This window comes from Camelus bactrianus, chromosome 9 (assembly GCF_048773025.1).
Source record: "Camelus bactrianus isolate YW-2024 breed Bactrian camel chromosome 9, ASM4877302v1, whole genome shotgun sequence".
In the NCBI taxonomy this organism is placed as follows: domain Eukaryota; kingdom Metazoa; phylum Chordata; class Mammalia; order Artiodactyla; family Camelidae; genus Camelus; species Camelus bactrianus.
The window spans coordinates 3281112-3296526 of NC_133547.1; the positions used below are offsets into that span (position 1 = coordinate 3281112).

Genomic DNA, 15415 nt, shown 5'->3' on the forward strand with positions numbered 1-15415 from the left:
CCATGATGGACAGGACCCCCAAGAGCAGGAAAGAAAAATATCAGCCCAAGAGAACTTTCTGGAATGATGCAAATGTCCAGTACAGTAGTTAGGCTGTTGGGCACTTGAGATGTGAATGTAGTGGGACTGAGAAACTGCGATTTTTTAAACTGAAGTAGAGTTGGTTTGCAATGTTGTGTTAGTTTCAGGTGTACAGCAAAGTGATTCAGTTATATATATATATATATACACACACACATATTCTTTTTATTATAGGTTTATTACAAGCAATTGAATATAATTCCCTGTGCTATCAGTAGGACCTTGTTGTTTATCTATTTTGTATATAATTGTGTGTATTTGTTAATCCCAAACTCCTAATTTATCCCTTCCTCCACCCTTCCCCTTTGGTAACCGTAAGTTTCTTTTCTATGTCTGTGAGTCTGTTTCTATTTTGTAAGTTTATTTATCCGCATATAAATGACATCATGTGGTATTGGTCTTTCCCTGCCTGACTTACTTTACTGAGTCTGATAATCTCCAGATCCATCCATGTTGCTGCAAGTGGCATTATTTTATTGTTTATAATGGCTAAGTAGTATTCCATTGTATAAATATACCACAACTCCTTTATCGAGTCATCTATCGATGGACATCTGTGTTGCTTCCATGTCTCGGCTGTTGTAAACAGTGCTGCTGTGAACACTGGGGTGCTTGTATTTAATTTTTTTTTAATGGAAATAGCCACTGGGGGCCAGTGGTCCAGGTATTTGGTAGTCCAGGTCCAGAGCACTTGAGGTGGGTTTAGCCCAGGGCAGCGGGAGCTGCCTCCTGAAGGAGCAGGAGGAAGGGTGGCAGGGAGACTGCAGCCTGGGCAGGTGTACAGGTGGGGCGATGCTTGTGAGGATCTACCCCGCTGACCTGGGTCTGGGTGAGGAGGAGTGGGGGGCGGGGGTGGAGGAGGTGAGGTGCTGGCTCTGCTGTGCTGGCGAGGAAGGGGAAGATGGTTCAGGCCTGAGCCCCAGAAGAACTGCAGGACCACTTCTACTGAGCACTCGTGTGTGCAGGCCCGGTTCCAAGCACTTCTCACATATTATCTCCCTTAGGCCTCGTATCAACCTACATCCGAGGCAGGTGCTGCTATTATGTCCATTGAGCAGATGGAGAAACTGAGTCAGCATGGCAGGGCCTATACCGGAGGCCATGGAGAGTCGCCGGCTGGAAGCATGGTGACCTATGCATGGGCTTGTGGGAATTTCCCCAGCAGTTCAGGGGCGGGGCTGGAGCAGAGGATGCTGACGGGGGAGCTACCCAGAGTTTGAGTTTTACCATCAGGAAGAATTTCCAGTAACCAAAAGGATTTTGCAGGAGCCACATCTAGATTCAGAGGAAGCGAGGAGAGAGCCAGAGAGGGTAGGGACAGGGTTAGAGTGAAAGCAGAGGGAGGGGGAGGGAGACAGAGACAGAGAGACAGAGACAACAGAGAGATGCAGAGGAAGAAGAGGGAGAAAGGATCTGTGCCATCAGAAGGCACCCTGGCACTGCAGCTAGTCCCTGCCTGAGCTCTGCCTCTGGAGCTCCGGGTTGTGTGAGTCTCAGCTCCCTCCTTGCGGCTGAGCCATCTCCCAGTGCCCCCTCCCCCTGCCCCGCAGCTCAGAAGGAACTTTGTTTCCTTGCTTGGGCTGGATACACTTGCTGCTATTTTGTTTCTTTTTGGAAAAGTAATTCTTAGTTACAGAAGTGATACCTGAACACATCCTCCTGGGAAAGAGAGAGAAAAAAATAACACTAATTGGTAAGGTTTTGGTGACCTCGTCCAATCCAATCCCCATGAAGTTAGTTGGCAGTGTACACCTTCCAGCTGGGCTGGGCTCTTACAAACACATGGACCAGGGTTTCTGCACCTCGGAGCTGTTGCCATTTGGGGCTGGGTCACTCTTTGTGGCGGGGACCGTCCTGTGCACTGTAGGAGGCTCAGCAGTGCCAGGGCTCCACCTGCTGGATGCTGGTTGCTCCCTTTGCCCATGGTTTGAACAATCAAGGTTTCCAAATGACCAGGTGCAGTTCCCTCCTCCTCTGCCCTCAACCCCACCAGGTAAAATTCTTGGGATTTACTGCAGGTTCTCAGAAGGAAAGGATTATTTTGGTACAATTCGCCAAGCTGAGGAAATAGGGAAGGACCAAGAGATAACTGCTGCAAACTCCTGGCCGAAGTATTCTGAGCCTGGATCTTCCATCTGGTAGTGGGAGTGGGGGATTCCTAAGGTTACTTCTGCCTTGCCCCTAAATGTGGGCAGGTGGGATCGCGGCAAAAGCCCATGCCTAGGTGTCAGGCAGCCCCGGCTTGGAGTCCCAGTTCCAACAACTCTTGCCTGTGCGGTCCCAGGCAAGTCACTTTTCAACTCTTAGCTTAATTTTCTTCATCTGTGTCACACGCCTAAGGAACCTAACAGAAATCCTAGCCAAAATTCATAAAAGCAGCTATCATTACCAAATACAAGCAGTTTCTCAGGCTGTGTCTAGGCATGTGATGAGGATGATAATATGACAGTAGTAACAGCAGGAACACCTCACGTTCCTGAACAAGGGCTCAAAAACATCAGGCACTCTTCTCCACACATCCGTCTACACACTTTTTAGTTTCTCACCAAAGCCCTATGAAGCAGGTGCTAGCATTATCCTGATTTAACAGACGACAAAGTAGAGGCTTGTGAGTGACTCTCCCCAACTCACGTAGTTAATTAAAAGGTAGAAATACAATCACACCCCACGATGCCTGGCTCCACATCCTGCCCTCCTAGCTACACTGCTTGCCTCCTATAAGAAACAGAACATAGTAATCTCTTACCAGCAAGCCTCCAAACATTCTTGTGAAGCAGACACCATTAGTATTGCCATTTTACAGAAAAGCAAAGTGAGCCTCCGAGAGGCGAAATGACATTGCCAAGCACACAGAGCTCAGAAGAATCAGATCTAGGGTTTGAAACCAGCTTGGTGTGACCCCAGTCTGTTACCTTTTGGTTATGCCCGATAGCTGGTATCCAGAACCTGGTCTGGTTCTGAAGCAGGTAAGGGAGAACTAACATTGTATAACACCCTGGGCTGTTCCCGTGCTCGTGATGCTGCATGTGGGACCAACGTCCCGAACTTCTGAAGTTTATCGCTATTCGGGATGCACAGATTGTGAAGGGAGTTTGAATCATTGTCACTTTCTGCCATCCCCTGTATTTTTCCAATTTACCATCAGGCTCTGACTGAGTGTCTTTTATTTGACTCCTGCATGATGATTATATAGGTGGACCAAAGATGGGGACTTAGCTGATACTAACTTGCCAACTGGGTTATCAGAAAATGGTGGAGGCTGTGTTGCCCTCATAGACTCTGACCATGGTGCTGAAACTAGACTCAACCGTCACATCCCAATCAGCACCGTGGACAGCAACGGCAGACCCCACCTTCCTGGGGTTGGGTCCTGATGGGTGAAAGGGGAAGAGCGTCTAGACGCAGCTGCGGGGGTGTTGGGGCCACCCAGAGAAGGATCCGGCATCGTTCAGGAGGCCGGGAACTCAATATGAAGACTGACCACAGAATGCTGTCATCTGGAGAAGATAATGTATTTTCTCCTCGACACTGGGGGAGGCAGAGAGGCAGCAAACATGGAAGCACCCTAGGACTTGGCTTGGCCATAATGTTGTCTTTTGTGAATGTATATGGTGAGTGCAGTGAGAACGCATGCATGAAACGTCAGCTGTGTTATCTGCTTTACAAGCATTACATCATTATTTTTTTTCCTATTGCAGAAAATTTTTGTTAGTGGGGCACTAAGAGTAATAGTGAGTGGTGCCACTCCCATTTCCAGCCCTTGATTCTTGGACCCATGAATCCCGGCCATGTGAGAAACAGCAACATATACTGGCTGCTGATTCAGAGTCTATGTAGCCTTCCGAAGGACCTTGCCCCAGCCCTGTGAGGTATTGCTACTTAGCTAATACTGTAACTGAGCTGTCAAAAGGCCACTCCTTCATTCTATCACTCCGGTTGCCCCAAGATGGTGAGGAACATGGAAAGGCCAGTGAATTCCATGAGCATGGGCCTGTTGCCACACTTCTTTCACTGTGAAGTGAGTTCCTTGGTCAGAATACTGTGTGGGATACCATGATAGTGGATATAGCATTCTGTAAGTCCACAGATGGTAGTCTTAGCAGAAGACAAGGCAAGTTTGGAGGCACAGTAAGTGTCAACTGCAGTAGAAACAAGACGCCCCTTCCAGGATGGGAGTGGTCCAGCCTATCAAACCTGCCACCAGGTAGCCAGCTGCTCGCCCTGGGAAACGGTGCCACATCAGGGACAGTGTTGGGTTCTGCTGTTGACAGTTCAGACTCTCAGCAGTGGCTGTAGCCAGGTCAGCCTGCACCTGCTCCAGATCCATTGGGGTTGCTAAAGCTGTCACCCTACTCAGTCCTCAAGGAGTGAAAACGGGGTTTGTTCCCAGCCAGGAGGGCTATGGAGTGGGGAGCATCCTGCCACTGTCCTGGGAAGTAAGAAGCACCTCGTTTAGTCTTGAATTTTGCCTTCACAGAAATCACTTAGATAAGAGAAAGGAGAAAACTTAATTGTTCCATGAAGGACTGCAATTTTTCTTCTTCTTTTCTTTTCTTTTTTTTTTTCCTGTCCAGCTCTTTTATTTTTATTTTTCAATTTTTAGATTTTTTCTAGGGAGAGGTAATTAGGTTTCAAGTGGTAGAGTTTGTGCTTAGCATGCATGAAGTCCTGGGTTCAATCCCCAGTACTTTCATTAAAAAATAAATAAATAAACCCAATTACCTTCCATCCCAAAAAACCAAAAACAAACAAAAATAAAAATAAACAAAGCATTAAAAAAAAGTTGGCCAGAATCCTACAGTGCACAAGACAGCCCCCACCACAGAGAATAATGCAGCTCAAAACATCAATAGTGCCCAGGTTGAGAGACCCTCGCTTATATCCCAGCCTCTAACCAGGTAATGATTCTGGCCTCTTTTCTTGTCATACTCTCACACTAAAGTTTTGCTCTAGACACACAGAATTTAAAGCAAATGCACGGAGGAACTCTAATTTGAAAAGATACAAGCTCCCCAGTGTTCATAGCGGCACTACTTACAACAGCCAAGACATGGAATCAGCCTTAATGTCCATGGACAGATGACTGGATAATGAAGTCATGGTATATTTATACAACAGAATACTACTCAGCCATAAAAAAGAATAAAATAATGCCATTTGCAGCAACATGAATGGATCTGGAGATTGTCATTCTAAGTGAAGTAAGCCAGAAAGAGAAGGAAAAATACCATATGATGTCAGTCATATGTGGAATCTTATAAAAAAAAAAAAAAAAAGAAAAGAAAAGAAAAGAAAAAAGAGGGCACTAACGAACTCACCTACAAAACAGAAACATACTCACAGACATAGTAAATAATCTTACGGTTACTGGGGGACATGGCGTGGGAGGGATAAATTTGGGAGGTTGAGATTTATAAATGTTACCCACTATATATAAAAATAGATAAAAAGCAAGTTTCTTTGTATAGCACAGGGAACTCTATTCAATAGTGTATAATAACTTCTAATGAAAAAGAAAATGAGAATGAATATATGTACATATATGCATAACTGGGACATTTTGCTGTACACCAGAAATGGACACGCTGTAACTGACTGTACTTCAATAAATAAATAAAGCAAATGCAATGTAATTCCTCATAGTTTACTGAAGTCAAAACTAGTTCTGTTTGCTCAGAATCCATGTTCAAAAAAAAAAAAACAAAATCCCCCCTTCATATTACCATCAGGCTGAATCCTTGGTTTACTACCAGAATTGCCATTTGAGGAATATTGGTTGCTATCTCTCACCCATCTGGCCCCAAGCCCAGGGCCAGCTTCCAGGCCACTCAATCCCTTTAGGATTTTGCATATGCTGCTGCACCAGCCTGCCCTTCCCTGGTTCCAATGTCACTGGGGGGAGATGGGAAGACAACCCATGTAGTAGGATATTTTAAATGCACTCAACAACTTGCTGCAAATGTAACATATATCATAGTATTAAATACTTGCAGGAGGATCAGGGACTTCCCATTATAAATATGAGGAAATATTGGCATTAAATGGTGCAATGCTTTGCCAAAGAACGGACGGTTGTTGTGTGGAGCTGAGACTGACAGTCAAGTCAGCTTGCCGCACAAACCCATGTTCTGATTGTCCCGTTGAGAATGAGGCTCCCCGTCAGGCGGTGCGTCAGGAGATGAGTTCAAGCTCCTGATTTGGAAGCCAGGTCTCCCCTCTGTCTCATCAGCGGGAAGTGTGGAAAGGAGGGGAGAGGGAGCTCTTCCCCTTTGTGTGAGGCAGCTGATCTGGAAACCCCACGAAGGGCCCCCGGCCAGCACACCCTCTTCTCTTGTGTCATCTGCAGGCTCTGTCCTTCCTCCACAAACGCCAGGACGGCGCCGGCTGCAGGGGCTGAGCCATGTGCCTCCATCCCACCGGCCTCCTGGGCCTCGGTGAGTCCTGGAGCGGAGGGGCAGGATTCCGGGGAGAAAGGGGTCTGCCTCCCAGCTCAGTGCTGACTCCAGCCCAGGAGACGCTGGGACCCTCGGGGAGCAGGTGGAACCCCCAGGTCTGTCCCCTCAGCTCTGGCCAAGACGGAAGTCTGACCATGGAAGGTTCAGTCCTAGAAACGGGTACCTGGGTGTGGGGTTGAGTTTTCAGACTGCGAGGGGCTGGAGGGGAAGATGCCTGCTTGAAAGCGGGGCTTGGGGGTTATGTAATGTGAGGAAGGGGGGCTGGAAGTTATGGGAAGACGGCCCCTGTTTCCTCCCCAAGCCCTCTGTGACTGCAGCCCCGGGAGGAACCCAGGCGGAGGGTGTTTTTCTCATTGGACCTTCCCTTCCAGTGCTCCTTCTGGGCCAGACGATCTGCGCACAGGAGGGTGAGTCTTCTCCCCGACCCCCCCCCCCCCACACACACACCCAGGACAGATCCAGATGGTAGACGGGAGTGTGTGCTGATCCTGGGGAGGGGGCTGGGGACCCTGACCTAGAGCCTGAATTGCACATAACCCTCCCCCAGGCCCCTCCCCCATTCTCCACCTCTGCCCCCGATGGTCCCACGGAGACAGTTCCGGTCCCTCAGGACCAGGCTGAGCCCACGAGCTCTCCCCACACAAGCCCGGAACCCCCTCGGCAGCCCCTGGGCAAAGGACACGACCTCGCCAGGGCAGAACCTGAGACTCGTCCTTGACCCCGTCTTCTCCATCCTCCCGGACACAACACAGCCCCGGGGATGCGGTGTTAAATGACCGTTTTAAAGTTTTGCTTACATTTTACCATATGTATACTTTTTACTTTCATTTTCCTGAGAGGCCCCTCACAGCTGATCTGCAGGCAGACTGAGACCCAGGCCTCCCTCTGCTCTGCGTCTGTCTGTCCCCACGAGCTCAGGCCCACTCCTCTCTCACATCTTGGTTTTCTTTCACTTTGTAAATGCCGTCTTCCCACTCAGCTCCGGGCCTCCTCACAGGCCGACTTCTCCACCCTGAGTGCCCGCTTGCCCCCCAGCCCTCAGCTCGGCTGATCCGCACCTGACCTCTGACGTCCCAGAGGCGGGCAGCCCTGCCTCCCGCCGGCCCCGCGATGCCCACGCTCGCCCGAGGGCACGTCGCACGCTTGTACCCGTGGACTCGCACACTTTCAGCCCCAGGACGGCAGGGACCCGGGGGTGTTTCTCGTATCTGAAGCCAGCGGCGCAGGGAGGCACCTGCACGTGGATGGACGGGAACTGAGACGTGGCTGAAGGAGACAACGAGTGAATGAAGGAGAGAGTGGGCGAATGGGCGGCTCTCCAGCCCCCTGCCCCTACCGGGGGTTTTGCTGACTGCGAGGCCAAGTTCCTGTTTCAGGGCTTCAGACCCTCCCCCCCCCCCCCCCCCCGCCTCTGGCCTGGTTGAGACAGATGGCGTTTCCAGAGCCTCAGTCACAGGAAACGGAAACAAGCTGAGACGAGGGTAGAAAATACAGAGAGAACCCAGGGATGGCTGCTGGCTGCCCTGAGGACTCGCTCTGGAGACGGGGCTCCTCAGCTGCTGGGGTCTGTGCTCCGCTCCTCCTCACCCCCTGCCCGCACTTCAGCTGCGGCTTTGCAGCCTGAGCCCCACACCCCTCACGGTGCCCCCCACCCCAGGACTGGCAGCTGCCCTCCAGACCCAGCCCGGGTCATTCCTGCCACCCGGCCTCCTGCTTCCTTGTCCCAGGAGCAACCCTGTCATTCCTGTCCTGTGCGGCCCTCCCGGCCCTCGCTGTCCCCCTAGAGTGGCCGTGGGCTGGGAGGGAGCCACCCCCCTGGGCAGACATGCCTGGGACCCAGCCTGCTCTCACCCCTCCCATGTCACCCTGAGCAAGATGTGACCAAGTCTTGGTCCTTAAGTCAAGTGAGGGAAGTAACTCTGCAGTGATGGGAATTCATGTGCTCATAGAATGGGCATGGGGGGGGGTCTTTTGTGGAGGATGATGGAAATGTTATAGAATTGGGTTGTGGTGATGGTGGTTGCACAGCTTTGCAAGGTTCCTTAAAAAAAAATAAGGTGACCTGAGCCAGTAAAACAGGTGAATTGTGTGATGTGATCATTTCCACATCTCGGCCCTCCTAGGGACGCTGCCCAGACCCTCCATCTCAGCTGAGCCAGACTCTGTGATCCCCAGGGGCCGGCCTGTGACCATCGTGTGCCGGGGCCCTGCTGGGTTTAAGACATTTCGCTTGGAGAATGAGGAGGATACAAATGACTTCAAGGATACGCGTGCCAGCTCTCCACTTGGTCCCCACCAGACAGAGGCCAGATTCCTCATCCCGGCTGTGAGTGAAGGCACTGCCACGCACTATCGCTGCCGCTACATAAAAGAGCATGTCTGGTCTGAGCCCAGTGAGTCCCTGGAGCTGGTGGTGACAGGTGAGGTCCTCTCTGCTGCCCTCAGACTTGCCCAGGTCCCTGGTCCCTGTCCCCAGCTGTGTCCTCTGTCTGTAGACTCCCTCGCCCTTCTGTTGGCCCATCAAACCCTCTGCTTCCCTCTCCCCTCTGCACCCACGTCCTTCTGCCTTCACACCTGGCTCAGATCCCTGGACCCTGGTCTCATCTGGACACAGCCCCAGCACCAGGGTGGGCACAGAGCTGGCCCTGCTGGGCTGGTGGGGAGTGGGCCTCCAGAGATGGGGTGGGACAGAGGTGGGACTCAAGGGAACCTGTGTCTTGATCCCCAGGGTGGTGTTCCACTGGGCAGGATCTGTGTGGTCCCAGGAGTTGTGTCTCTGTGATGTGGTCCATCGTTTGCTGGGCAAGCCACATGGATGAGGGCAGCTGCTGACCAGGGCTGCATGGTTCTTTGGGGGACTTTGGGGATGAGGTCATCCCTGTCCCTGTGTGTGATCAGCCTCCAAGATGTCCCACAGTCAGGATCCACGGGGATCCCCTTAGGGCGGGATAGAGGGAGAGAAGGAGGGAGGCCTTCTCCCCTTAAAGCCTGTGTCTCCTCTCCCATTTTTCTTTATTCTGCTGTGACACACAAATGCCATAAATAAGATGCCCAGTGGCCCCCTGCTCCAGGCTTGGGCATATCCACCTAGGTAATGTGGCTCTGTGAGACCCCCCACTGACCTGGGGGAAGCTACAGGTGCACAGTGGCCCCTGTAGGTGAAGTCAGCCCTTGGAACGCTTGAGCCCGTGGCCACGTGAGTGGCTCTGCCCATACTGTTTGTTTTCCATGCCCCTGAGATCAGCTGCTTGGTGCTAAGGTAGCGAGTGGGGCAGGAGATTCTGAGGGAGTGTGCAGCTGCCCATAGGAGAGGAAGCAGAGACAGTGCCAGCCCTGAGCCCCCCAGTGTCTCCCTGTCCCCCTTCCCAGGAGTATACATGGTGCCATCTACACTTTAGAGGTGGAGAGACAGAAGCAGCTGGGCTGACACTGTGGAGGGGGAGGGACCAGGCTCGTGGGACAGAGCGAGGTGCTTGGGCTCAGTGCTCCTACCGCCTGTTCACAGGAGTCCCTGGACCTCAGCGCCCCCACAGGGGGCCCCCTTGTTGGCTGGAGAACAGCCAACCTCAGCCTGGGACGTCCCCTCCTAGGGGCTCGGCCGGGGAGTGGGCAGTGGGGTGGCCCCTCAGCCTGATCTGTTTGCAGGCAGGCCTGGCTTTGGGGGTCAGGGACTGACAGTCTCTGAGTATTAGGCCCAGACTCATTGTTCCAGCTCAGCACACCAGACAGGATGTGTGGACCCTCAAGGAAGGGGTTTCCTGTGGGGAGACCCAGAGACAGTGACAGCATCAGAGAGAGAAGCTGCATCAAGGCGGAGTGTGTGTGTGTGTGTGTGTGTGTGTGTTTCCGTGTGTCTGTATCTGTAGATAGATAGACAGACAGACAGATAGATGGATAGATACATATGTATAATATGTGGGTATGGTTTCAAAATATGTTGAACTCCATGAGGACCACCATGATGTGATTATATGTTGACAGCATCCTCTAAGGAGACACAGGTCGTGGCTGCGCACCCTTGATGGGCTGTGGGTCATGCATCCTGCATCCCCTGAGCAGATGCTGCCTCATGCGGGCACAGGTGCTGTGGATGAGAACCAGCAGAGCTGAGTCCCCAGCCTGTCGGACTGACCTGCCGCCTGTCTGCCTCCCTGTCAGTGTGACAGTGACAGCAGTCCAGTGGCCCCCACTGTCTGCACCTCAGTTTGTCCAGCTGTCTGCCTAGATTCCTATGTCATCTTCTGTGTCTGGTACTTGAATGGGACCTTCCAGGAGAAGAAGAGCCCAGCGTGAGGCCTCCTGGACCTCCCATCCTCCCTGCCCTGTCCCCAAGTTCCTGGGGGCCGTGGTCCTGCCTCAGTTTGTCAATGTCTGTGAGGATCAAGGCTCTGACCTGAGAGGGAGGCAACTTCCCCATGTGCCTGTCCCCTGAGGTCTTAGCAGGACTTCCAGATCCTGGAGTTCTGACCATCACCACCCTCACAGGAGGCAGGCTCTCAGGGTCCCGCTGGAACTGGGGACTCTTGCACAGGACCCCGTCCCAGCCCTTTGAGCTCCTGGGGTCTTCACTGAATTCTCCCAGCCGTGGCCCAGGGGACCCTGGATGTTGAGAAGGAGGAGACTTTCCAGGGCAAGGTGAGCTGAATTGTACTTCCCCTCTTAGGAGTGCAGACCCAGGGGTGGGCCTCCCTCTGTTCCACTCCCTGGTCCTTCCCCCAGAGGCCCGGGTGCTCCTGAAGCTACAAGTGGAGGCAAGAGGGAAGCACAAAAGTGGACCAGGCGGTGAAGGCGGTGAAGGCGCTGGGCTGAGGTGGGCACAGCAGAGGTGGCTCCGCCCCCCTGCAAGCTCAGGATCCCGGGAAGTCGCAGCCCCTCGCCTCAGAGCCAGGTCTGCAAGCTCAGGGCTGGGGGCCCGGGAGGGACAGTGGGCAACACAGAGGTCCCAGCGTTCAGCCCCTGCTGCTTCTCCCAGCTGGCGGGGCGGACACTCACCAGCAGTGAAATCTCCTTGCATCCTCCTCCAGCAGAAGACCTTTCACTCCTGGGGGCTTGAGATCCAGGAAGGGGGAGACTCTCACTAGATCCCTGATCCAAGTTCGATCAAAGGCAGGTCTGAATTTGCCAGCTTTGCCCCGCCCTCGGGGCCTCTGGCTGTGAGACCTGGGGGGTCAGGTAGAAGGGATCCAGGGGAGACAGGGCCTGCAATTCCCCAGTGCAGGGAGGGTCTCGGGAGGGCTCAAGATGCTGAGGTCAGCCTGAGAAGGGGGGAGGCTGTCCCGGACTGTCATCAGCTCTCTCCGACTCCTAGGCGCCCCCAGTGAAAGCATCCCCACCCCCGCCCCACAGCCTCTGGCTCCCAGACAGGTATGTCCCTTGGGGCCGTGCCTAGGGAAATGCTGGCCAGGGACAGGCCCTCCAGCCACGAGGGGGCATGCTCCTCTCGGTGGCCCTGGGCAGGGCTGGGTCTTGTCCACCTGTCAGTGACACCCCTGTCCTCTGCTTCCAGCCCCCACCTCTAGGATCACACAGTGGGGAACTGTGTCTGCACAGGCGTGGCCGGTGTGGTCTTGCTGATCCTGGAGGCGATTCCGGCAGAAGCTAGGCGCAGCCGGCGCAGGTCCCGGCACGGACCACGGGGATGGAGACAGGAGAGCACCCAGCAGAGGGCCCAGACCCCAGCGCCGGAGGGACACTCCCTCGGAGGCTGGAGGCTGCAGAGACCCAGTGCCCAGCACAGGCTGCGCCCTCCACGGGGAACCCCGTCAGGAGCTGCCCTGCGAGACCACAGCGCCGTCCTCAGAAGCACCTGGGCTGCGGGGGTGATGCATCCGGGGCCCTCCTGGGTTTGTTAGTTCCCAGTCTCCAGGATTCACCTCCACAACTGACGTTTATAATCACGGCCCCTCGCCCCACTCCTTCCTGGTCCCCCTTTCCTCCAGGTTACGAGACAGGACCCCCTGCCCCTCCAGCCTCTGCCTCCGCCTCCTCCTGCAGCATTTCAGAAGCTCCACTTGGCCTCAGAAGCTCCAGCCACTTCCCCACAGTCCCCTTCTCTCCCACTGGTGACGTCAGCATCTAGGGTTTCCTTCTGCATCCGAGCACACGACTCCCACGCTGGGGCTTCCCACCCCCCTCCCTCCTTCTGGAGCCCCCACATGCCCCACTGCCTCTGGGAGCCTGGAACGTGTGGCTCCAGACCCTGGCTGCCAGCGACCCCTGTCACCTGCCTTACCCAGGGAGGCGCGAACCGCACCTGCCCTGGGCCTCCCCGCGTCCTGGAACGGCCTCTGCCTTCCCTGGTCTGTAGCCTCCTGATGTCTGCACTGTTTTGGGTCAAAAGTCCAGGAAAGAAATGCACATCAAAACCGCAGTAACTCACCCCCAAACAGTCATTAGGACAAAGGGGAAATAACAAGAGTTGGAAAGGACGTGGAGCAGTCACCCCTCGTGCGGTGCTGGTGGGAATGCAAAGAGGTGCGGCCTCTGCGGAAAGGGATGCGGCGGCTTCTCAAAACTTAGCCGCAGCATCACTATACGATCCAGCAACCCCACTCGTACATGTGCCAGAAAAAAGAGGAAAGAGGGCGGGGTGCCAGCACAGCCTCGTATCCTCGGGTCGCAGGCGCGTCGCTCACGGTAGCGAACGTGACCACAAGCCTCCTCACGGTGGGACTGGCAGTAGCAGCATCAGCATCGGGGAGAGGCACTCAGCGGTGCTGGCTTCAAAGGTGGAGGAAGAGGCCCAGGGCAAGGGATGCTGGAAAAGGCGCCTACGTGGATGCCTTCACCCTCCTGAGCCTCCAGGAGTGAATGCAGCCCTGCAGGTGCCTTGGTGTCAGCCCACGAGACCCATTTCCAACTTCCGACCTCCAGAAGCGGGAGGGGAGAGATCTGAGCTGTAAGGCACCATGTTTGTGCTAATTTGTTGCAGCAAAGTCTCGCCGCCTGCTGTCCCACGCTCTGCGGTGTCAGGAGGGCCTCAAGCTTCTGGAATCTGACGTCAGTGCAGAGCTTTCCTATGAGCTGACTCACCAGCGATTTTTCTTTGGAAACCTCTGACCGGCAGGGTCAGCCTGGACGACGACGGGCTTCCTCTGGGAGGCCCTGCGGTGGTGGCGGGGGGGGGGGGGCGGTTCCGCACGACATCCCAGTGTGGCCGGGATGCAGGAGTCCCACTGCATCCTCCGTGTCAGGCAGGGCTGAGCCGGACGGTTCTCCCCGCCCTCCCCTTCCTCGGCAGACAAGTGGATGGTGAGGCGAAGGCTCGCTTTGCTTGGATGCGAAGCTGCTCCTCTTCAGGCACTGAGCCCCGAGCCCGCCTTTCCGCTCCTCTGACTCTGAGTCAGTCTCAGGGAGCAAAGGGGGCTCCCAGGATGCGTGCTGCCTGCAATGGCCCCCTGCCTCCTCGGCGAAGTGGGGAGTGTCCTCCTGTAATTCTTGGCGCCCAGCTTCCCAGACTTGGCCGTCAGAGGCCCTCTCAAGCTGCCTGCTGTGCTTTCGGAGGGGCACTTTTTCCCTACTTGGCCACTGTCTTGCTTGCTAGGTTCAAATGCTGTCCCAGGCATATGGTGTATTCCTCCCGCCCTAACCAGGAATTCCCCCTTTTCTGAAAGCGTTCTTGGGAAATGTTCAGAAAACAAGATCTGAGGGTTAAGTGACTTCAAGGGGTTGATCTGAAACAGAGTCTGCCAGAACTCTCTCCAGCAGAGATGGGTTTATTCAGGAGAGACAGAGAATTACAGTTTGGTGTCTGTATCCGTGGCGAGCCACGTGAAGTTCCAAGTGGGCAAGGGAGGGAGGGAGATGCTTTGACAGAGGGGCAAAGGGACTGGGGGGGGGGTTGCAGTAAACAAAGAGTCCATGCTTTTCACTGGCTGAGTCCTTGCCAGGGAAGCAGGGGAACCCTTCACCCTCCTGTTGGGCAATGTTATCGATTCCAGGACGTGAGAGCTCCTCTTGCTGGTCCTCTGACTCTAATTGAGGTTCCTGTTGATTAATTTTTTACAAAGCCTAGAAGATTTTGTTCCTAATGGACCACTTAGTATTCAGGGAGGATGCAAAGTGCAAATTCATACAGATATGTCCAACCCTCATGTAACATTACTACCTTTTAATGTCATTCTTGTGTCTCATATTTAAAACCCCAACTCCTAGTAAGTTAACATGTTTTTTTCTCTTTTTTTGCTTTTCTGTGGGTCACTATTGTTCACTGGGTATCAGTGGATTTTTGTTCTGTGTTTATATTCATGTCGGGGGTGCTTTCCCCACCTTGTTGGATTTAGCTGTGTGTTTTGGAATGTGTATCATATTTATATATCTTAGAATTGAAAACTCTGCTGGAAAACGAGCTGCTGGACAACAAGCAGCTAGAAAAGAAGCCACTGCGAACTTTCCACGAGCTTAATAAAGTATTACATTCACGCTTGCTTGCTTAAAGTGCACGTGCTGGCTTTGTTTTCATGTTTTGCGCAGGAGATGGTCTGTAGCACGTATTATGCTAAAGAACCTGTGTGGTGAGCAATCCTGACATTGAGCATAAGGGCACGAAGGAGGCAGATGTGTCCTTAGGGTGAAACAGCGGACGGGCCTGGAAAGCACGATCGTCCATGAACAGAACTTTCTTTGGCAGGAAAGCATGCTGCTGAACCCAGGGCAAGAATCTGCTTTCTCAAGACGTCCCAGAGGCAGTGACAGGATAGACTCAGAAATGATGCAGACCCCGAGGAGGGTGACTTCCTAGAAGGGACAGGCCTGAAATTAATCAGTTAAGCAGCCAGCAGAACCTCGTGCTTCTCGCCTGGATTATCTGAAGCCCCAGCTCCTTGATCGCATTTTTTCCTGAGCTGTGTACTCCTAATAAATATGCTGTCAACCAGGCT

General features: G+C 53.5%; 1 protein-coding gene across 7 annotated transcripts; it reads left to right on the forward strand.

Moving 5' to 3' along the window:
* Window positions 1-5442: 5442 nt before the first annotated feature.
* On the forward strand, window positions 5443-14913 carry LOC105074484 (leukocyte-associated immunoglobulin-like receptor 2). 7 transcript variants are annotated; one of them, XM_074369131.1, is made up of 6 exons: window positions 5444-6515; window positions 6908-6943; window positions 8660-8956; window positions 11022-11171; window positions 11256-11900; window positions 12043-14913. In XM_074369131.1, exons 1-4 carry the CDS (start codon window positions 6482-6484, stop codon window positions 11144-11146), a joined length of 492 nt encoding a protein of 163 aa, XP_074225232.1. In that variant the 5' UTR covers window positions 5444-6481; the 3' UTR covers window positions 11147-11171; window positions 11256-11900; window positions 12043-14913. The 7 variants fall into 7 exon arrangements, 6 of the variants coding, with proteins under 6 accessions (XP_074225233.1, XP_074225232.1, XP_074225235.1 ...); XM_074369134.1 differs by lacking the exon at window positions 11022-11171 and having other exon boundaries at window positions 5446-6515; window positions 11200-11346; window positions 11845-11900; XM_074369133.1 differs by lacking the exon at window positions 11022-11171 and having other exon boundaries at window positions 5446-6515; window positions 11200-11900.
* The last annotated feature ends 502 nt before the right edge of the window (window positions 14914-15415 follow it).

What these genes read in the sequence shown, in the direction of transcription:
- LOC105074484 (XM_074369132.1), top strand. Translation starts at nt 6,482, where the DNA reads ATGTGCCTCCATCCCACCGGCCTCCTGGGCCTCG. An exon ending in CACCGGCCTCCTGGGCCTCG is followed by an intron (nt 6,516 to 6,907) that starts GTGAGTCCTGGA and finishes CTTCCCTTCCAG; the next exon opens with TGCTCCTTCTGGGCCAGACG. An exon ending in CCTGGAGCTGGTGGTGACAG is followed by an intron (nt 8,957 to 11,021) that starts GTGAGGTCCTCT and finishes CCACCCTCACAG; the next exon opens with GAGGCAGGCTCTCAGGGTCC.